General features: G+C 40.5%; 2 protein-coding genes across 3 annotated transcripts; one reads left to right on the forward strand and one right to left on the reverse strand.

The window, feature by feature from the left end:
• Nucleotides 1-520: 520 nt before the first annotated feature.
• LOC129768299 (importin-4-like) lies at nt 521-18,811 on the reverse strand. The gene is made up of 6 exons (XM_055769850.1): nt 18,439-18,811; nt 11,198-13,750; nt 10,911-11,134; nt 10,708-10,840; nt 1,583-1,760; nt 521-1,509 (listed from the first exon to the last, which is right to left on the reverse strand). The coding sequence occupies exons 1-6, from the start codon at nt 18,490-18,492 to the stop codon at nt 1,385-1,387; spliced, it is 3,267 nt and encodes a 1,088-aa protein (XP_055625825.1). The 5' UTR covers nt 18,493-18,811; the 3' UTR covers nt 521-1,384.
• LOC129768301 (uncharacterized) lies at nt 2,206-4,222 on the forward strand. Of its 2 annotated transcripts, XM_055769852.1 has the most exons (3): nt 2,210-3,418; nt 3,479-3,727; nt 4,048-4,222. In XM_055769852.1, exons 1-3 carry the CDS (start codon nt 3,296-3,298, stop codon nt 4,069-4,071), a joined length of 396 nt encoding a protein of 131 aa, XP_055625827.1. In that variant the 5' UTR covers nt 2,210-3,295; the 3' UTR covers nt 4,072-4,222. The 2 variants fall into 2 exon arrangements, with proteins under 2 accessions (XP_055625826.1, XP_055625827.1); XM_055769851.1 differs by lacking the exon at nt 4,048-4,222 and having other exon boundaries at nt 2,206-3,418; nt 3,479-3,825.
• Nucleotides 18,812-24,223: the final 5,412 nt, after the last annotated feature.

Below are 24,223 nucleotides of genomic sequence, written 5' to 3' on the forward strand. Positions count from 1 at the left end.
ACAAAGGCTAGATTGTGAAAAATAAATCAGGACGCCCCAAATAGATCTCGAAATCAGGACATGTCCTGCAGAATCTGGACAGATGGTCACCCTATTTTTACGGAATTAGAAAAAAAAACGTCCGATATTCGTGTCTCTACACTAGAATACCCCCTTAAATCGACTTCTCGATTCGATTTATATAACAGGGCTCGCAGTTTTTGTTTGGTCACGGCTGCTTCGGGCAGTATCTGCATGCGTTCGGATACGCAAGATCGCCTCTTTGTCTGGTGTGGAGATGGGGAGGAAACTCCGGAGCACGGAGGGCTATTCCTAATCGATATCCGTCTCGACGGGTAAACGGATAATGACGAGATCGAATGGAAGCGGTGTGGAGGGCAGCAAAATTCCTGCCCTGCAATGCTTGATCGTTGCCTGGATGGAGGAACACTGCGAGGACCGCTCGACGAACAGGAAATAAATAATCCTATGTTAATTATGAAGTTAGAATTCTGTGATAACGATAAAAAATTACAATACATTGAGATAAAAAATGCATTTAATTCCATGCTATACGATACAATAATATTCTTTTGTAATTTCAAATACGATTTATTTATTGTAAATGACAATAATTGATTTCGATTCACTGTTAGACCTACTGTGAATGTTTCATTTAGTCTACCTTTTTTATTGTATTCGCGTACGCGATAAAATATCTTTTCTATCGCTCATTTGTATGTGTGTATGTGAGTGTTTGTGTGTTTTCGAACCACTTGCATGAGTTTCTCGCACATAGACAAAATAGTGTCTTCGGTTGCCTTTTCTATATATTTAGGCTCTAGTTTCGTAAATCACTTTCGTATTTCCTGCATGCGCTGGCCGGTGTGTCTAGTTTTGTAATGAATCCGCGCTCGGGTTATATAGAACAGTAAAAACATACGATGCGTAGATATATATGCATATTCTATACGATGCGTTTATATGCAATAACAATAAACTAAATTCAGAGAGGATAAATAAACTTCAACGTGTCATTGTTAATATTGTAGTATCTGTAACTGATTTTAGGAATAAAAGTAATAGTAAAGCATCTGAACAGCGAGTAATATTCCGTTTCTGTTGCGAAGATCTAGAAACCTATCTAGAGTTGAGTAAAATATATCTGCCGAGAAATGAGAGTCCGGCTTTCCCCCTATATCAGTTTCCCCGTTTTGGCCCTTACAATGGAACATCTATTTCTATCGCTCATTCAGTTGTGATCCTCGAATACAAGTCGTGTTGTGGCGCCGTTGAGCGATTTATTCTGATCGCTTTGCTTCTCGACACGACGCACGCATGTTTGCAGATAGGGATCGATATACGATACGAACAGTTTGCGCATTAAATGCACCCGGGCCGACTTCTACTGAAGCGGAAGCGTCTGGACGAAGTTGGCAATCTCGGCATCGCTACCTACCACCTCGGCGAAACGTTCCGGAAAGTCCTTACTGATTTGTTTCACGAAGTTGAAGATTAGATCGCGACACTCTGATAGAGAGGGTTTAAATACGTATGTTTAAGGTGGTAGGAGAAATTTGATAACTGTACTCGGGACACTTACCATCATTGTTGTGTTGCTTCTTGTACAAAACTTGTAATCCTACAACTAGAACGCGACCCAACAGCGGTATGAGGTTATCGTTTCCTTGTCGATATATCACATCCAAGCTACGGAAAACGGCCATGTTTTCCTCGAAGTCTTCACGTAGTGGTAGATATTGAACGAACACTGGAAGTACCTGCAATAGATAATAAACAATGGATTATTGGAAGAATTGCATCTTAGCACATTGAAACGTATCTCAGACAAGAGAGGAAGAGGGAAGCTCTAGCCTCCTTAGTAGCGTAGGATATTAGGTTAGGATATCGCAAGTTAGTAGCCATTGTTTTTCTCCCGCTGCGAATAATCGTTGTTTACGATTTACGTTGTATATAATCAGACTTCGCCTGCGAATGACGGAATTAATAATAGCATGTTCCAAAGCCCAAAAAAAGGAGGATGGTACAGGGAAACTTCGATATAACGTACCTTCGTTATAACGTACATTTTACCTCGTACACATTTTCAAAGTCCAAAGGAAAAATTTTTTGAATATTGTTTTTCTGAAAGAACAATAAATTATCTGTATTTTGATACTAAAGCTTGATTTTTACTTTTAATCAATCCCGAAGTACAATTGTTTTGTGATTCCGAATTCTAAATGAATCAAATTTCAATCAACAGTACGAAGGGAAACATCATGAGAAAGGTTGCCTTCATCTTCTAGTTGAATCTATTCATTAACCTTACTCCAATAGCAACACAACAAAGTAATATAAGCTACGTTTCTGAGTTCTTTATTATGCTTCGATATAGCGTACAATTCGATACAACGCACAATTTTGAAAGTAAAATGTACGTTATATCGAAGTTATCCTGTAGTAATAGCCGTTATCCATGGTTGCTCTCTTAAACGCTCTCAAAGATTGTCTGGGAATGCATTTTTTGTGTTCCGTTCTGTCCTGTCGGTGAATATTGGCCGTTTTTAATCAATAACTGGGTTCCAGCGATTGACAGCAATGATTCAAATTTTATGTGTGGCAACCCTTAATAAGTCATACTTTTCCAGTTCCACTTGAATACACATGAGAACCTTCCTGGGCATTAGTCCTCGTTGGGCAACGGTTCCAGCTGCCTCACGATCTTTTTCGCACGTTTTTTGTCGTATGTAATCTGTCTCGCATCATTTCCTGTTGTCACATCCCAATGATCCCGACAGATGCTTCTTAGTCTATTTGAATTTGAAAAACATATTGTCTATCCAGCAGTGCTCCAGGATGAACCGGACGAAAATTGAATATTAATTCTGAATCTAATTTTCGCATTATCCACAGTACTTAATCACTATCTTTTATATTCAGAATATTTTTTCACCCAAATCAACCGCGCAACTGGAATCGCTTGTTAAGTACACAAATATACGAAGCGTTTAATAACAAGTCTACACGCGACGTAATTTACTGATATTTCAATATTATTCCAGCATAACATCGAATAATTTTCCAAATTTAATCACTAGTAGATATTCGATCTTCATAGAAATCTCAACAAATCATATAATACATTGCAATTTGCATATGTCAAAATGAAAATGGTACAAAAGTAGGCCGGTTTCCATTCTCCCACTCTGATTTCGATCCAAGCAGTCTACTTGGTAGGTGCACACAACAATACTTGTCACTGCTGTTTGAAATTGCAAGAGAGAAGCAAGAAGAAATTTCACTCAGCACCAAGATGGACCGAACGAGCGTTACATCCCGAATTCCGACCGGCTTGAGGGTTCCGAGAGGCTATCGGGCCACCCAAGCAATTGGAGGTAAAGCGGAATCGGGAGGGAAAGTTCGTTTTCCAAGCAAGGTGAGTAAAAACGTGTAAGAGTGTGTAGCAGTGTTAAAATGAAATCTTATTTTCTTACAGACTATTCCAACCGCGAACGAGATAGATCCTGAAGAGAGCTTGATTGAGGACGAAAATTTTCCGCCGTTGTTCTATGAAGACATAGAGGATACTGGAGACGACCCGTACGACTGGGAGCCGATAAACATTTCCGAGATCGACGAGGTATATTTTCGGAAGCTGAAGGCTGAATGGGAGCTTCAAAAAATGAGAGTGGAAAACTCCAGATTGCGGCAGGAGAATCAACGGCTAAAAACAGCAGCGAAAGGGGTAAGACTATTTAAGTATTGTTGTTTGAAAATGCTGCTGGTTGTTGCAGGAGAAGTGGCGCAGTCGCTCTTTGTTTAAATTTTCTATCATAAACATAATTGGGAGTGTTTTTGTGTGTTATCTTCAATTTTTGTTCTTATTTCAAGTTGTGTTTTGTTTGATATATTTTGATGTTTAATTTTTTCCTTTAGTATTTGGATGTTTTTTAGTAGTATTTAGATTTACCTTATTTATACCGTTATTGTATTCCGTATTCTGTTGGATTTTATTATGTTACTTTGTGTTGCTGAGTTTCATAGTTGTTTTTTTTCTTATTTCAGCTTCTTTTATCAATACACTACTGATTTTTCAATTATGTGATTGTTCTTCTTTTGTTTTCCGATGAAGATTTTATTAATATTTATTCATTCTTACATTGCATCAAATACATATGAGCTTTCGAGGGGACTCTTCTTGACTACAACACTGAGAAATGAGCTAGCTATGAGTAGATGACACAAGATATGACGTGAGTTCTTTTTCCAGAATAAAAAAAAACAAATTTGTAGTAATTTTTTCCATTTTTCATAGGTGATAGATCAAACCAAGGCAATTCCCGTTTAAAAAAAACAAGAGATGACCAAGTCACGATTTAGATTTAATATTTTTTAACATCTTTTGTTGTAGAATGAATAAATTAATTAATTTGTAATAAACTAATTTAATTTATACTCTAGAGCCGATTTGTTACATTTTTCTGCACTAGTACAATCGAACACCCTTTTATAAAGTCTTCAAACTTAGTCTCAAGTTTTAGGAAAGTTTTAAAATTGACGATGACTCAATATTTTAGAAAAGCTTTAAGTGCATTCGATTTTTCAACATAAAGCTTGGCACTCTGCTCATTCCACCATGGTTCAGGTTTAGGTGGCCTTCGACGAATAATGGATACTGGGATGTGTTTAGATTGGGCGCAAACTGCGCAGTCATGGACCAATCGAGAAAATAGTTTATGTTCCTCCAAAGAAGGTTTGATTAACCATCTCCGGAAATGATGGCTGAAGCAGTGACATCCACATAAATTGGATTTCACGTTTCCGGAATTAAGTTTCGTGTTCCGTTGATTTTATTCATTAGATTTTAAGAGGCTTAAGGCTTTTGCCACGCTATAACATCTAAAGCTGATTAAGTAACCCAGTGGTCTTCAAAAATTTTATAAGTTTTGTTTCATTATCGGTTCTTGAGATAGAATGTCGTGCAGAGAATGAGATTGACGAAATTGTTGTCGTTGTTCTTCGTAGGCTCTACATTCGGCCAGCATGTGTTTAATAGTCAGCTGAACTCCGAAGGTGATACCAACTGACTATTCAGTTTGATCGAACAAGTACCAATGCGTTAATTTTGTGTGTCCTATTCTACAACGAGTAAGAACTCGTTGTTCCACTCTGTCGGGTCGGTTCTTCCAGCGTTTGATAGTGTTTTACTTTCCGAAGTTTTGTATTTGCCTGGTTCCAAATGATCTGCTGATGATGCTCTAGCTGATAATCAACATTTCTGAAGATATCTTCGGAAGGAATGCTGGTGTCTCAGATCCATTTATATCTCCCAACGTTAGTCAGTCAGTCTGCGTGTTCATTTTCATTAATGCCGACATAACTGGGAACCCAAACAAGTGTGATCGCCTTATTCACAGCGTGAGTTACCGTTGCTTGAATGAACAGGTGTTTGCTGTTTGCCACTTGCGAGAAGTGCACTGGCTGAATCCGAAAAAATTGCCGTAGGACCATCTGCTCTGCTAATTCTGCATGATAAGGCCGCTGCCTGTGCTGGGAAAATAGAGCAGTCTGATGATAGTTGACGACAAACAGGGGGTTCGACTCCCGTGACTCCAAATCCAATACGATAATCTGCTGCTGAACCGTCAGTGAATATCAGTTTTTGACTACTGTAAGTTCCAAGTAGCTCATGCGAGCGATTTATTTTGCCTGACCCGTTTTGTAAAGACTCTTGATAGTCCAATCTACTCGCACCGGGGAAACATTCCATGGTCTGGATAGAACTCTGAGGACCTTGATAGGGGAAGGAAGCTGTTCGGAGATTAGTTCTGAAAAAACGTCTCCCTGCTTCTTCGAACATTCTGGATAAAGTTTTGTTTGAACGCTCGAGAGTGCGACAAGCACGGTGAACCAGAGTGCGACATACTACTGAGGTGAAATCACGAACTCCACATTCGGTGTAGAGAGAAAGAATAGGAGATGATCTGATTGCACCAGATGACACACGTAAAAAGCAGTTGTAAGCTGGTCGTAGGCCTGAAGGTCCGTAGGGTTGAATAGTTCGATTCCATAGAGAAGTTTCGAGGTTATAGTAGCATTCCCCATATTCAGTAGGGTTCCTTGTATCCCCATCATCGGATCGCTTTGATAATGTTGAGCCGTAGTCGCAAGTCGTTTCGTGTCTTTGCAACATGCGTTTTTGCTGTCCTTCGACGATGTATCCAAGCACCTAGAATTCTTATCGAGCTAACCTTCTGGATCACAGAGTTTCGTAATTCAAGCTTCGGTATTCGGTTGAAACGATGGCGTTTTTTGTTGCAGATATGGATTATCGTGCTTTTAGATGGATTGATTGTGTAACCAACCGATGTCGCTCCCTTTTGTCTAACGTCTCGATGTTACGTTGCCGGTGCTTACGGGTAACTGCCGTATACTTGCTTGAACACGAAATTTTAAAATCATCTGCGTAGCCACTGAGGACACAGCGGGATAACGGAATATCGAAAGCGGGATTGACAGCCAACAGGGAAAGAGTGGGTGAAAAGACCCCGCCTTGTGGTACTCCATTCTCTTGAATCGTTGGTGGAGAGGTTTTTCCACCTACAGATACTCTAAATGTCCTAGTATCGAGATATTGTCGACCAAACCAAAAAACTTTGTGACCTAAGCCGACTTTACAGACCTGGTCTAATGGCGGGTTTACATTAGGGAGATCTTTAGCTATAGATGGATTTATTCACGTGAAATAGGTGTAAACGGGTGAGAATAAATATGATACACTTATTCGAGGTATATATAACTTGAATAAATTCAGCATATGTAAACGCTTGTGAATTTCTCACTGGTGAGAAATCACTAAAGTTGGATGCAGTTCTACTCCAGGTGAATAAATTCACCGAAGATATGAATATATTCATTATAGAAGTTCACACTAGTGTAAACGGTTGATGCGATTTCTATAAATCTCATAATATTTCTTCATATGAATATATCACTAGTCTAAACCCACCCTAAGATAAGCGGCCTCCATGCTCGGTCGTAAGCTTTTTCGATATCAAGGAGAGCGATATCCATATGTTCGTTTCTCTCAATGATCTCTTCGATAGATTCCTTAAGCTCGTTGAAATAAGTTGTAGTTCCCCTGCCTGGGCGAAAGGCATGTTGTTCGTTGGCGAGTCGAGCTGTACTTTCTAAGTGTTGAATCACTCTGTGGTTCATCATTCTTTCGAATACCTTACCCACACACGAGGTCACACGATAGTTGATATCACTTGACAATCTTCCACTCTTTAATATGGGGATTATAATTAACTCACGTCATTCTGCTGGGTATTCTCCTCGCTACCAGCTAGTGTTATACCCGTGTAGAAGAACTTCTTTGGTTGTGAATGGTAAACGACGCAACATTTGATATGTGGTTTCATCCGGGCCGGCGGACTTTCCTTTGCTTTTTTCCAGAGCGAATCCTCCATGTTGAAATCAACATCCATTGTGGGGTTACTTGGTGGAGTAACGAACTAGTGGATGTTTTTTGGGAAATTTCCTCTTTCCAGAAATCCAGCGGATAGCTGTGAGAACTCGAATTTAAGGAAAAATGCTTTCCAAGTTCTAACACGATCGCTGACGGATCTTCAACAAGAACACCATGTAGATCAATCTTAGGGATTCTATTATCTCGTCTTCCTGTTAGGCGATTGAAACGTTTCCACAATATACCACTTGTGGTAGAGGGATTGAAGCTCGACGCAAATTCAAATCCAAGGTTGTCCCAGGAAAAATGTCTGCCGTTGAAATCACCGGCAAACATAGATCGTTCAGAAATCTGTTCGGAAATGCCCATCAGTGCTTCCGAAATGCGCAGAGCACTGTGTGTGTTGTTGTATACGCAGACGATTGTCATTTTAATAAGTGACCGAATCTCTACAGCCACAGCCGGGATATTGATGTCCAGATGAATCTGTGAATGTGGAACACAGCAAAAGACTACAAGAACAGCTAGACCCTGACGATTTCGGAATGATGCGGAAGAGTAGACGAAAAACTCATACCAGTTTTCGAGCTAGGATCCGAAGTTAATGGTCATGGATTCCTGGAGGCAGAGCACGACAGGTAGATGATTCCTTACTAGAATGAGCAGCTCATTCACGTTATTCCATATGCTTCGAATGTTCCATTGTAATAGCAGAACACGGAAACCATCGCTGGTGGCCGGTTCTTCGGAGATAGAGCTGATATCTGAATCATCCGGAAAGTGAGTTTCTGGAAGGTTAAGTGGATCAACTTCTGCGTTCATTGGATTTAGATATGGGTTATGTACTTGTCTGGACTCCACCCAATTTCCCAATGGCAGCAGGCACCGAACGACCGTTAGACGGCTCTGGATCATGCCCGAACGCGGCCAGCAAAGGGAGGAGATAGAGAAGTTACATCGATCGTAGCCACAGTTGGAGATGTTGCGGTGTCTGGTTGGAGTAACAAGTCCTGTGCGAAATTTTTCACCTTTCACCTTTCGAAAACAGTTGTCCGTGTGGCTTTGGTCGGTGAATGTGGCCAGTTCTGGATTTTCTGGTACGTTTCAACTTGTTTGGATCGTCGCATGCGGTAGGCCGATATTTTGAAGCCAGAAAACTTCGAGATCTTGTTCTTTTACCAGGATCGAATGAAGGCGACAGTGTGAGCGTCGTTAGTGAAACTGAAAGTTGAGCAGCGTTTGGGACTAATCGGTGCTGTTTGTGTTGGAAACTTGCCGGTGGTGCTTCCAGTTGCCCGATGCCAGCAAGCATCGAACGAACGTCGGGGTGCCCCGGATCATGTCCGAACGCGGCCGACAAGGGCTAATAGGAAGAGTAGATGCTGAAATGTTTGTATCCAAAGAAGGGGTGTCTCTCTGGATACTTTCGAACCAACAAGCACTTAGCATTCGGGAGTTTTCGTTAGTTGTTCCATTTCCGTGTCCTTTGTCATTGCCGTGTCGGATATCTTCGTCGGAATTGGTGAAATTACTCGAAATTATCATCGGAATATTTTCCGGCTGTGGTTTCGCCTTTAGCGTCGCTTAAATACATAAATACTGATGCTTGGGTGTTGCTTGGTGAAAAATCACGTGTAATTTTTTAAGCTTCCTTATGTTTCCTGCATTTTATGGAAAATACGACCGTGCTATGCGCCTTGTTCAGTGTCCGTAATAATAACAGGTTTGTTATATGTTGATCGATGGAAGTGCTTTGTGGTGATATAGAATCTTCAATGAGGGAACTGATGGTTGGTCCACCCTTGTCGGTCGAGAGTGACGTGCTGTTTAAAATTATCTGCAGTTGTCGTTCCTTTTTCGCTTGTTTGTTTTGGGTGTGGCTGAGATTTTTGTGCCTGCTGTTGTTTCTGCGCTTGATGAGGTTTTTGGTGTTGAAGCTGCTGTATTTTCTGGTTTTGAGAGGCTATTCGCCGTTTCGCTTTTAGAATGTACTCCCGCAAAATTTCTCTTTCGTTTTCAGTTTTTTCCTTTGCCTTAAAGGTGCTATTGGGTTTTTGCTACAGATCCCTCTACGAGCTTTTCAATTTATCGATCTCATACTCCTGAATCTGCATTCTTCTGAGAAAGTTGTTGTCGTTAATACTGGGTGACTTTCTCTTGACAGCATCACGTGCTTGCTTCGCTCTTTACGCTAGCTCTTTTACGGGTAGTGGCAACTATATTGTCACAATTTTTTTAAATATTTTGATTGTTTTGCGTATTGAAAAATGTAAAGCATGTAAACATGTCGTTGTATTGGTGTTTGCGTTGATTACAAGCCTAGTTCTCACAGCCCGTTAAAGGGTTGAACACTTCAAACGAAAATTCTTTTCTCAATATAGTATACAACATACTTATTCAGGAAAAAAAACCGACGCCACTCAGCCCTAAACAAAAGCAAAACAATGAGAAGCGACTGCCGAAACAATAAGCCCGAAATAATGAACAAAAAGTCAACACAATTAGCAACACGTCTGCTCGTGAGAACTGTCACACCTCGAATTGATGTGTGTTCCGTAGATGTGAAACGAAAATTGCAATAAATTCTCGGGTGGAATAACGCGCTCTGAAAATAAATAGTGTGTGGATATCCATCAATATCGAATGATACACAACGTGTCATGCATTTTCATAAATATTTTCACAGCGAATTCATTGAACGAAAATAAAGATTGAGTTTGAGATTGAGTTAAAATTATAATTTTCGTTTTGTTCGATGAATTATACAACGTTATTCTAATGAGGCCAACTATTCTCTATCAGGTTAGTCGGCCCTAAGGCAGAAGGCGAATTATTCAGTGAAACGATCAATTGGCAAACACTGAAAATAAAAATAATGAATGAAAATTTACTTTTGTGTATCAAACATCTGTTTCATGTAACGGAGAAACATCTTGAGCTAAAATTGTATCTGAAAAAAAATATTATATTATAATGACGAGTTTTGGTAGAAATAATAGGAAAATGATAGTGGAAGAAAATTGTAAAGGGCCAATTTGAAAATCAATCAATGGCGAGTTCTGCGATTGAAACCACGAACGTTCGCTTAGTAAGAAAACGTGAATGTTCGAAAGAATTCATGTAAAAAAAATAATTTTGGGCGGGACGAATTTCGCTGGATCAGCTAGTAAAGAACAGAAAACAAAAGCTTCAGCAGCTCAACAAGTCGCAATAAAATGTGTTTGGAAGCGTTTATGAAGGTATGTGTTCATTACCTCTTTCATTGGAACCAGGCTGCTGTTTGTGGTAATCAGTCGGGCCAGTGCTCCGCAAATGTTGTCCAGAGTACCAGGATGTTGTTCCTTGGAAACCACACTGGACAAGGAAGTCAATATCTGAGGATAGTGCCTAAACATGAAAGAAATAGCGAGTGGATTAGCCGAACCATCCGCGAAATCAGCAGCGCAGGAACACTTACTTGTAGGAGCATTCGTTTCCATGTAGGACCATTTCACCAATACCATACACTGCATTGTTTCGTACCTCATTGTTGCGATCCTGCACACACAGAACGAAAATTGGCAACAGTGTATCGATCCAGTTCGTCGTAAATTGCTTCAACCCGCTGAAACACTCGGACAGTACGCCAATCGCAAATGCGCGCTGTGAGTCAGTTGTTTCGTCCTTTTGCTTTGTTTTTTCCTTGAGAAATTAATAATTGTGTTAGCAAACGTCGTCTGTCTATCGTTTTGATGTTAAACTTACAATTTTCTGGATAAAGTATGGCCAAATTCGCCCAAAGTACACGGCAAACTCTTCCGGTGGTAGAGCTCGACCAAATTTAGGCAGTATATCGCCAGCAGACTCAATGATGGCCTCGTCGTATTCACTTTCCTCCTGTTCCTCGTCAATTGGCTCGTCGAATTGACATGCGACCTTTCCGTTAAGCACATCGACGATACAACCAAAGATGGCGTCCTTCTGACCATCCGCTTGCAGGGCCGCAGCACCAACCTTCTCCATAATATCACAATATCCGTCCAGCGCTGACATCACAACTGTTCGCTCCTCATCGGTACGGATGATTTCGCTCAGTTTAGGAATCAGAATGAGAATGGTTTGGCTCACCCCTTCCGTGTTTCCTAGCTCGTGTAGTGAAATGGCAAATTGCTTCAGCGCATCGATGGAAGCTTTGCGAATATCCTCGTTCGGGTAGTTTATGAGTTTGTAAATTTCTTCAAAAGCAGTTTGAATGAAAGGTGCAAACGCCGGCCCGGTATGCTCTGCGAACTCCATCAGCGCCAGTATTGCCTCTTCCTTTTCATCCATATAAGCGTTCTCTACACTGTATCCCGCAATATCATCGTCATCCTCGTTTTCATTGTCTGAATTCTCAATGTCGTACTCCTTGTCATCTTCTTCGTCCTCGTTGGCACCGTTCAGCACCACAAGACCGTCGTCCCCGTCGTCTTTGAATGTAGGCACAATACCTTCGGTGCTCTTAACACTCTCGAGCATGGATTCAACAATTTTGGTTAGCGAACCAGCCATGTCTTCCTTAATGGATGAAGCCATCGAGGCGAACAGATTGTAGCAGCTTCGTCTCAGATCAGGATCGTCACATCCGTCCAGCATTGTGAGTCCCAAGTTGAGTGTATCGACTGCCAGCGGGAGAAAATTGTCTTTTCCAATAGTTCTCACCAAAGCGGCGAATGTATCGATGGCCTGGGGACGCAATGCGCAAATGTTTTCATCGTCCGTTTTCACCAGGTACATCTTGAGATTGTCGATTAGGCGAGGAAAGTATGGCAACATATTCGTTTTGGCAGCATTGGCTGTAGCGGCTATGGCAGCCAGTGAAAGTTCCCTCAAATGCACCGTGTTACGTGCGTCGAGCGATTCAAACAGACGCTCCATTAAAATGGGCAGATGAGGTGTCAGCTGTTCCTCCAGATTCTCACAGTAAGTCTCCAGGGCATAGAACACACGGTCAATATGCGGCGGTTCCTTTCCGCCGCTACGGATTTGCAAACAAAGCTGCTGCAGGAACTCAAACAGAATGGGAAGAATCTCCTCAGCATATTGAGTGATTTCAGGCTGAAGATGTTCGGAGAACTGACCGAGGGCGAACAGCGCCGCATTTCGAATCATTGGATTGGGATCGGTGATTCCGGTTTTGATAACATCAAGCAACGGTTTGAGATATTTGTTGCAAATGTGTTCCGAGCATCCTTCCGCAATCACAGCAATCGATAGATAGGAAGCTTTCTTCGCCAGCGGATCGCTTCCACGCAGAGCGGGTTCTAGCAGACCCATCAACGTTGGAATAAGCTGTTTCGGAGGAATATGCAAAGCGAGTACATCCATCGACTGAGCTGCACAAGTGCTTGGGGTGGAAATTTCGTTGCTGCCAAAGTACTCCTCATCCTCGTCCTCCAGATCGGGAGCAACACTCATCAGTTGGAAAAGCGCAATGACAATCGGTTCCACCAGTTTCTGCTTGATGATCATTTTCTTTTTCAACCTAACGAGGCATCCAACGAATGTAATGGCTTTCACCCGGACGGAATCTTCCAAATCGCCTTTCTGGCCCACTTCTAAACCAAACTCAATCAACAACTTTAAATGTGGAGTGAGAATACGAGATGATTCGTCGGCAAGGTTTTCCAAGATATCGAAAGCTTCGATGAATTTGAAAGAATCTTTTTGTGCGAACCCAACGAGTGCTTTCACCACGTACGGAATCGAAGCCTGGTAGGTATTTTCCGCCGTGGGATGACCGGTGATGAACGGAACCAGATGAGACATTCCCTGTAGAATGTTAAACACTACGGGAGTAGCCATGTCTCCACTTGCTTCCGTTGCCATCAGCGCCGACGAAAACAGCTGACAGATTGTTTCAAAGTGTGGAATAAATTGATCCGGCGAAATGTAGGTCAGTGTGGAAAAAGTAGCCGAACCGATTTCGGCCATTTTAGAATCACTAGCGCTAGTGCCGTCCAGCATGAATTTGAGCACCTCGCCCATCCAGCCGTCATCCTTGGCCGCTTCATGGCGTACCAGCACACCCACGAAAGCGGTAATGGCGTTACGGACGGGCTTCTCCGGTTCCTTGACGATCGCCTCCAGCATTCCCTGCTTAATGAGAGCCTGCTGTTCGGCAGGAATTTGCTGCCAGTGGCGCAGTTTACCGAGCTGTTTTTTCAACAGCACTGCACTGTACTGACGCACCTGGACATCCTTGTTGCTGACGACGAGCTCACAGAGCTGGGTGATGGTCTCCGGGTGCTTGAAGGCTTCCTTCAGCTCGGCGCTAGCCTGTTGACAAATAGTAAGAATAAATAAACCAGAATTAGACAAGTGCACTTATTCATATAGCTTTTGTTGTGAGTGAAATCTTCGGTAGATAATAAAAAAAAAATATTTCTGTTTCAAACTGGTGTTATGTATTTTGAAGAGCACGCAATGTTCGATTTAATACGTACCTACGTATGAGGATTTAGAATTAATGAATTAAAATCATTTAACACATTCGTCACTCAGCGCCGATTCCGCCGAGTTTCTTGCGAGGCTCGAATATGATCGACGGCGCATCAGAAACTAGAATGAAGTAAACGCGGAAATAGTGAAGTCGTAGCTCGACTAAACACGTGCCTCTGACCTCCATTTAACCCTTTAACGGATACTGGCAACTATATTGTAACCAACGGTTTTATTTTTTTCTCTTCTTTAACAATAAACTATCAATTCTAACTTTATATGGTAACCTGTTCTGATGTCTAGGCACATGCCTGATTTTTTTTAGCGCGAAAAAATCAAAAACTATCCATTTTGGAGTCATTTTCGTGTTAACTCCTAATTTAGAGCAGCAAGAGCAAATTTCCCGTAGTCATTGAAAAACATTCATTTTGTTGAAGTTTTCAATACATATGAACTGTTTAGGACATTTTTTCAATGTTTTTGATTGTTTTACGTATTGAAAAAATGTTTTGTGTATTTTAGCATGTAAACATGTCGTTATATTGGAGTTTGCGTTGATTACATTCATAGTTCTCACGGCCCGTTAAAGGGTTAATCAACAACGCAGAAGTTTTCCAAAATTTTGTATTACAAACGGAATTTCATATGCCGAAACACTGAAATTATTACAGAAGGCTTTTTCTGGGATTAGCTTTCCACTATATCTTTACAATTCCGCAGGCACCGCTAAGTAAACTGGGTAAACAATTGAATAGCATGATCTCGTGGTTCTTCCTTCGTTTCCATGCACCGTGCTTCTACACTCCACTGAAGATGGGTCCTAACACACGTCGTTTAAAGACTTCGAATGCTCACAGTTACTCTTCGAGGATTTGTTCAAATCTCCTGCCCATATAAGACAATTGCCGTTCTTATAAGGGTTTTGTACGGCAACCCTTTAGCACAATGGCTAAATGTGTTGATCTCAAGTGGTTGTGGAGTGGTATTAGGCACGACTACCAATGACAACTCTCAAATGTTCTGCCGACAATGTCCACGACATGAGTAGAGTAGTTTTTTTTATCACATCTGTTTGTTTTATTAAGCTCATTTAGCAATTCAGCTGTAACAAAGCCGAATTTATTCGTGTACATTTTTATCTCACGATAATTTTGTTGTATATTACACAATAGCCATTTAGGCCATTTATCGATACACATGTCGCCTTTTTCGGCGTAAGCATATTCCTATTGTTCGAATGATCACAGTTGGACCATACACAGCGGGACTGTTGATATGAGGCTTCCATTGTTGTGTTATTATTAGTACCGATTACCGATGCAGCAGAACGTATTTGAAGTGAGAGGCTGAGATCACCATCACATGATGATTGTTGTGCGGACGTAGTAGCTGGAATAACACACAAAGATGGTCAATTGAGGGCCCTGAGTTATGAGCTCATGATCGTTCGCTTAGTAGCAATTAGGCTACGAAGAGGTGAGCAGATGAATTGACAGGATCTAACGAGAATCGCACAACGCAAATTAAATCCCGCTCATCTCATAACATCCTCTAGTTCGATGTTGAATAACAGAAGAAAACCCAGTCTCTTATGAAACAAATAAAAAAAAGACGTTTTCGACCATAGCTCTTTTCGTGTTATTGAATCATATGCGGCTTTAATGACAGCCTCCCGCCCTCTCGAGCCGACGGTGGTAAAAAAAACTGTACGGTATTACCAGTGCAATCGACTTCTTGGGAACCGGACTCGGAGGCCAGTTTTTCGGTGATGACAATGATAGGTGGCAATGTTTCGACCACACAGCTGCACGAATCCCGCGTAGTTCGTAGAGGTTGTCCGACGATACCGGTTGGGCATCGTTGCATCGTCGGAAGCCATACTCGTGATGTGGTCTATCAATTTCACAAGCTAGATCCTGAAGAATAACTTTTAAGTAGTAGCTCCCCCGCTGGTTTCATAGAGATTTCGCAGATCATCGTATTTCGGGCAACCAGAAAATGTTCGTCGGAGTTGTGTTTCTCAGTGGTCGCTGAGCAGATGGAAAGGTTCTCTGTTGAATTCTGTGCGAAATCGAGTAGTGGCCGATTCTTAGTCTGGAAAGGATTCCTTGTTCTCATGTCTTTACGTCCTCGAACCTGGCAATCGAGTCCTCAACTTCTTCGAGGAACTGCCCTCTCTCTGCGAACCACATTTCGGTGGAAAAGGTGCGAAAGAGTGTATGATCAGGAAACAATTCGGTGTCTGATCGATCGACCACTTCATTCCATGCAAGCCGTTGTTTCGGGAACCCACCTGAGAACCCGAATGAATCGGAGACAACTAGCACAGGCTGGGAAGATGGAATTTGTGGTTACCTTGAAAATGCTAGCCACCTCGACAAAAAAGACGTAGCAGATGTCCGCGTATTTCTTGCTGAGAATCAGTCTATCGTTACCGTCGCTTACCCGAATCCAACTCCAGATGGTAATTTTGGGCCGTCCGAATATCTGATCTTGGGGAAACGGTATTTTTCTGCTATTATGGCTATGAAGTTTTCTAGCAGACCGGCTGAGCTCGCCCCTGTTCGTAAGTTGTTCCTGATATCGTTCTCCATGACAGTTGAGAAACTTTCAGGATTGTTGTGCCATCGGTGGGAGATTCGAATATGTCATACGCTGCAGGATCGTGTTACTAAGGGCAGTCAGGTGGGTTTCCCTCCTACCGCAGATTTGCGATGAGAAACTGGCAGTCATGTATACAATCGCTGAGTCGATAATTAAATCGAAAGGAAATATGTCTCGCATATCTCCGGCCAAACACGTCAGCTCGAGGCCATGGGTGAGGCGGCTGTTGATGATACCTTTGGCCACCCGTAATTGTATCAGACCTTTCAACGGCCGCTCACCGCGAGATGTTGGTAGCTGCCTGTATCCTGATTAGTGGAATTCTTTGGGTATCATTTCCATCAGAAGAATGTTGCTCGCGTAGACAAACACGAAGACTTCCCTGGTCAGGACCTGGAACAGGCTATTCATGGCAACGAGAAGAGAATAATTGCAAAAATAGAACCTTGTGGTACTTCTGTTTTTTTGTGGAAAACGTCAGGAGCTAAGGTTACCAATTTTGACCTCATAGGTTCGTGTGGCGTTATCAAGAATAAAGCATTTCATGCTGGAAGTCGATGAATCTTAGGCTGTCTTCATTAGTCAACTGGGGTGCGCTGTTCATACCAAGTACCGGTTTGAGCTACTCTCTACCGATCTGAACATTGAAAACTCCGACAATGGATAGAATTCACGCATATGTGTTTGCATATCCGATCGGCGATGAAACTTATGCGGGAGTCAAATGCAAATCCTTGGGAGACATTTTGTACATGGCTATTAGTAGCGGAAAGGTTGCTAGCGGATTCAAGTTTTGCTTTCGCGGAAAAAAACATGATTTGGCAAAGGATCTGTTCCTGTAAGATCGTGAATTCGGAGATATAGGAAGGGCCTCAACAGAAGCATTTTACCACTCATTAAGTTCCATGATGGATCCCGTTACGTATTGGCCAGATCTAGCCGCTGTTATAACATTAAGGACGTATTACATCGATACAACAATGGAGTCCAGTTCATCCCAAAAAGCCGAATCCACCACAATGTCAATAGAAAAAAATACTCTCATTCGAATGTGCCCAATTTCGAAATGATCTATGTTTCAATATGAAAAATAAAGCTATGTTATACTCACATTATTATATAACAAAGTTGAAAAGGTCACATTTTTTAGTTCAATTATGTTCATTTTAAAATGCTTTATGAATTGTTGTGCACGAATAATGTATTATGAATGAAATGAACTTCGATTAAACTGTTTCTAAATATATGCATACATTTTTTCTATTGAACAGTCTTAGAATTGTTCCTCATTTGTTGCAAATGTTTTGTTCGATACTGTATTGTTTGATTTGACAAAATCAAAATAAATATGCCACTTGTTTACAGATATCTGATATCGAAAAATTCCCATCATGATAGAAAGACAACGCATGTGGTTCTCTCCCACCGAACTGTGTCAATTGTGGGGTTTTTCAAATATATTGCGGACAACGCCCTGTCTTTTGTTCAAATTTCGCCCCTGAGTCAAGAAAAAAATGAGACACTGTTGATACAAGAACGCATTAAACATAACGAAAGCAATAATTGGTTAATTATTGCTTTGGTTTATTTTTATGTCCAAAAACGAAAATGAATAATCGGAATTACATTTGGACGCAGCGTTGCCAATTCAGATCGACTGTAGCACATTTTGCTAACTAAAGTGCAATCTGCGATACATTTTTTGGAAGATGAAAAGCTTCAGCTTGTGTTGAGGTTTCGGGACACAGATATTTGAATCACGCAGCAATATATGGAAACGTGCTTTCATGAATCATCTTTGATCAACTTTAATAGCACATTGAGCTGGACCATGTGAAATTCCGACACACATTAATACATGAACATTCATTACTGACCAATGATTCTCATTCTTCCCACCGGATCGTGTTCGTTGAACTCACCTGTTGTATCAGTTCGTTGTCAGCTACCAGCAAATTTTTAATAATCTGTTCCATTTTTCACCTCTATCACGTTTTTCTTAACACGAACAAAATGAAATGATTTAAAATACGCCGATGGTAGAGATGCGACTCGGGTTCCCAAAGCCGACCGATAAGCACAACTGTACGCAAAACCTTTTACACGGCTTTCTAGTATAGTTAAATGACACTTTTCGATGTCCGTGTACTGCGCCACAGAATTTAGACTGCTGCTGATCGGTCTGGCAGGAAAGAGGAAAATTTTCACTTTTATTTCAGCTCAAGGAAATCTAACCTCAAAACAAATAATAAAATTGCAGATGTGAGCTCCCCATGGATGATGGTTGAAAGAAAGAGGCAATGTATTTATGTTATGAGACTTTCAATGCGCACAACAGAGATGGCAACCCTCTATTCGGATGTCAGAACAGTGGTCAGCTGAAATGATCGAATGATAAACACACTAAATATTTTACAAGTTAAACCAAAATATATGCACAAAAAATAAATGTCTATCCGTAAGATCGTTTTCCACTAATTCTTCTATTTGTACATTTTATGGGATTAAAAAGTGAAAAACAAATGTCAACTAGAGCTTTGGACACTTTGCCATATAATTAATATATTTAATTATATAGCGGAGTTGAGTTCGTGTTTAGTTTTTGTTGGGCGGTGTATGTGTTGCCTGCTCCTCGTGTGTCCATGATTCTCGTCGGTCGAGAAGAACGAATCCAGTGAGATGCTTACTCAGGGCGACGAAATGTGCACAAAATAGAATTTTTTGCACAAAACTATTCGAACAAGATACAGTAATTTACATTTAATGTGACATTCCGAGGCACCAAGCCCAAAAATTCATACAGAAATGTGCCTGAAAAAAGTTTTTTTTCCGACTTGCACTGTGGTCACGCGTATTCTAGAGCTTGACACTCCAGAATACATTCAAGGCGTGTTTTTCGGCATAGAAATCTCAACTAGGTACTACTAATAAAAATAACGCAAGTAATACCTACGTTGAGGAATTCCGTTCATATATTGTTTCCTCTTTATTTGTTTAATAATATCCGCTAAGTGTTGAATCGTGCTGAAACTGTTTCACTTTTTGCATTGCTTTTTCAAAATTGCGTTTCTGGTGTTTTTGTTCCATGACATTGGCAGAGAACTCGAAATGATAAGGATGCACCTCTACAACAACTGCGATTGTCATAATTGACTCAAACGTATTCCTACATTAATAACTCTGGGGATACATCTACATACACATTATTTTCAATAAAACAATGTTGTTCCTCCTACTTAATCCCGTCGTAATTTCATAAATTCGTCAGACAATCTGAATTCATGAAATGTTCTAGCACTACTTTGGGAAGCCACGAAACAATTGAGGGTACAGAAATTTTTTTTTTATATAAAATTTTTATATCCCGGAACACTTGTCGATATTTGTTTATAAATTTCTATTAGAATATATGGCTATTTTTCTCAAGTTCGACGGCTGGTGGTGGATGTACTAACTCATGAAAAAGTAGATATATACATTTTTTTAAATTAATATAAACATCATACTTTTTGAAATCGTAGCTTCTTAAGAAAAGTGAATAAAATAAAGATTTACCCACAGTTCTGCATGAAAAACTTAATGAAGATTTTTATCCTGAGACCAACCGTTTTCGAAATATGACAAATAATGCCAAATTCTCTGCATCTTCAAGTAATTGGATTACTGATTACTTGGAAGTAATCAGTGGTATATTTTTTGAACGACTTTTAGATGTGCATTGTTCGAAACTATCAGTTCTACGACCATGCAATGGTTTACATTTTATGATATTCGCAGTGGATGTTTTTAACAAACATATCTTTTGATCCCACGTTAAGCGATCCTTGATAAGCTATTCAACGCCCTGTGTATAAATAATTGTTGAACTTCTCATTGGTGAGAAATCTCTAAAGTTGGCCGTAGTTCTATTTTAGGTGAATAAAAAAAAGAAAAAGAGTGAGACAACTAATGACTCTCTTCTCGAACTTATGGACATGTTCTCTGCGATCAGCAGATGTAAACAACGCGCATTTTTTAATCCAAAATGTTTCTATCAATTTCCTTCTGTCATCGACGATCAATTTGTTGCCATGGTCAATAAAGGTGAATAGAAAGAATAGATGAAAGCTAAAATCAATGAACTGATCCAAAAAGAGCACAGATGCACAGCACAAAACAAATGTATGTATACGTGAACGGGACGTACGTTTATCACAAGTTCAAAAGGAATATACTCATTATATACATTTGCGCTAGTGTAAACGGTTGATGCGATTTCTATAAATCCCATAATATTTCTTCACATGGATACATCACTAGTCTAAACGCACCGTTAGGTCCAGCGTCAGAACTAACAATTCAATCGTTTGTTTAAGGAACCCCATAAACGCCACTTTTATCAAAATTGTCTTTTTGGCAGTTTTTGAGTCTTTGATGGTACCTACAATAACTATCAAAATTTCAGAAAAAGTTAATTCTACGAACTTCCTTTAATTGTGATTTCAAGTAGTCGTTTGTCTGAAAAACCTCATAAGTCCATGTTTTCAATTATCATCACAGGCGGCACTGCGATAGGTATAAAATTTCATTCATTGTTTATTGATGGCGTAGAAAGCATGCGCAACTCAACTCAATCGGAATGTCTTCTGAATTGGATTGTGACCCGGACTTCTTCTTTCTTCTTGAATGGCGTTAACGTTCCCTGTGGAACTTTTGCCGTCTCAACGTATGCATTAATTAGCGTCATTTATTAATACTTAGTTGAGATTTCTTAAGCCAAATAACACGCCTTGAATATATTCCGAGGGGCAAGCTCTTGAATACGCGTGACCACAGTGCAAGTCGAAGGAAATTTCTTTGACGAAAAATCCTTCGGCCAGAACGGGAATCGAACCCGTACACCCGGCATGATAATGTGAGACGCTAACCACTCGGCCACGGGTGCACCTTAATTGTGACCCGGACACGATACCGAAATTTAAATAAAAAGCGGTAGTCATGAAACGTGCAAGAATCAATGCCAAAAGTAGGAAGGAAAACGTTCGAATCTCTCCACTGTCTAACTTTTTTTCGGGTTGGAAATTCGTTCGACAGTCCTGGAGCAATAAGCGCATCGTTGTGCTCGCCCTGCTACACAATGCACGATTGCATGCTTCGAAAAGGCATAGGGCCTGATCACGAACGTCGCGATTTCGCGTTTGTAAGCTTAAACTGTTATATTGATGAAAAAGCGGTTTCATATTATATGTTTTAGGTGTAATAACCGAACCTGATGCCAACAAAAATATAGCAGATTGTGTTCAAGACACGATCGCATTGTTGACGTAAAACTACGCTGTAGCTTAACTCAAGTCGCTTGTTTATAACTGCGGATATTATTTTATAATGCTACGAAAAATTTTGAAATAACCATTCTACCATTTGGGTCGCCATGATTTTTTTTTATTGTAGAATCATTTGATGATGCTCGCAGAACAATACATGCTTGAAATAAGCGCAGCTGTCATCCTTAGTGGAGAAAGTTTTGCTACTGGCAAGCGAAACCAAATCACATACAAAATTCCAGAACGATATTTACTTTCTTGGTGTCTAAATAAGCGAAATAAATTCTATCTGCACCCAAATAAGTTAATAACTTATTATAACTTATTGAATAACTTGGTATTCCCCATATAATTTTTCGGTGCACAACCTTAACACCTGCTTCACCATAGCGTCAGTTCAATGCGTTGATGCAATGTCAAAGACACCAACGAAGCCTTTATGACGACAGAAAACAAACAATATTAACTGCTTGGAAAAGGCTGAATATTTGCCTCAGCAGAGATTCATTACTAATACCCTAACGTAAATAATTCCCTCCCGCTATCTTCCCCCTTGTTTATATTTATTATTACAAATGGGGTTTCAGCGTAGCGAAGATGCACTATTTTTACGTACGGGCTATGAAGCACGCACATACGCACACAAATATGCATATATCGATGGCTTGAAGCAACTAAATATACACACACTTATCTCTGTTTTGGGCTCTTATCAACAGAAGCCCTTTCTGTTAATATTGCCAGTCTAGATTAGCTTTGCTGTCATCCTTTGTGGGGAGAGTTTTCCCACGGTCATGCGAAACCAAATCACTGACAACATTCCAGAAAATTTATTTTCTTGGTGAGTTAACGATAGCCTAGCTTGATGATTCCCCACACAATTGTGTAGCTCAAAACATTAAAGTAATGGCGTCAGTTTGATGTAATGATTGCAATGCCAGAGACATCAACGAGTGAGTAATTTGGTCGCGTCCACAGCTTAGTCTGAAACGAAGACATGTAATGACGCAAAACAAGGAAGAACAAGCGATGTTCATTCGTATCTAGAACGATACTGAAAGTTTGCCTTTCCTTCCTTTCTTGTTGACTTTAAACTTCATCAGTTCATTTGTCTCTAGTCTTCAAAAAGGCCCTTTGGGAAACTCTACTCTTTCCTCATATTATTCCTCAATCCCCATTGCCTTGAGAAAACCATTCGATCCCTCGCCGTCTAGCTCGCTCAGCAACGGTGTTGTCCAGTCGGTGTCTCACGAAGAATTAAGTTTGCCTCAGCAAGATACACTGTTTATACTCTAGGCAAATATTCCCTTTCATTCTTCTTCTTTTCCTTTGCTCACGGAAACTTTACATCTTACGATTTCCCCTTCGTTGCTCGTTATTGAGAGCTCTGTTCGGGAAAGCACACAAATGGACAGAACAAATGTATTAGGAAATAGGAATGCTTCCAATTTTCATCAATTTAAACCATATACAGACTATGGCATTGTAATGTATAGCATATCAAACAAATCTTAGGGAATCTCCGATTCGTTTGGTGTTTAAATCGCCAGAATCCGTTCACAACAAAAGTAGTTATTAACGTTAATTTTATTTCATAAAAACGTGACCTGTTTTCTGATTTAGCACCCTTAATGAAAGACGTAGTTCTACGTCGAAAGGAAGACCAGGGGTGACATTGCGCATTTCGAAACGAGTGATTTTTGTTCGTTTCGCCCAATTTGACTTAGCTTTGTTTACGAACCCAAAAATTTAACATTTCTCTACGAGACAAATTTTGCTCTAAATCTAGTACATTGAAAATATTTACTTGAAGAAGATACATAATACTAAAACCAATTCGATTTGAGTTTGAGTTACTCGTTTCGAAATGCGCAATGCCACCCCAGGTCAATTTTGAGAAAAATAGTTTTTTGCTGTTTTACCGCAAGTGAGTCAGTTTCTCGATCAAACGATTCAATTTTTCATCTTTTTCGAGCCAGTCTCATCTATCCGACAGTGAATTTCTCATTTGGAGAGAGTCGTCAACGGAAACGTGAGCAACAAAGTTAGAAAATAGTTTTAATAAAAGTCCACTACCGTTCCGCAGAGACCAACATGAGCCAGACGAATAGTTCATTGTCGATCCCCTATGGTCGGGGCTTAACGTATTAGTATCAAAAGTGCGATCAGAGAAAGATTCGACCGGAGTAACTAAACCTTCCCACAACTGTCAACGCGACAAGAACCGAGACGAGGAAACAGTCAATGCTATGTACAAAAGAAAAAGAAGGAAAAAAAACATTTGTGGCACTCCGCACAGCTGATGGCCGGGTGAAAGAGACGCAGCATTTGAGCGCCAAATGAAAACACATATTTTGCCGCCTTTGCTGGGTTTTCGCGGCTTTTTCTCTGTCGGATAAGTTTT

Source organism: Toxorhynchites rutilus, chromosome 2 (assembly GCF_029784135.1).
Source record: "Toxorhynchites rutilus septentrionalis strain SRP chromosome 2, ASM2978413v1, whole genome shotgun sequence".
Taxonomy (NCBI): Eukaryota; Metazoa; Arthropoda; class Insecta; order Diptera; family Culicidae; genus Toxorhynchites; species Toxorhynchites rutilus.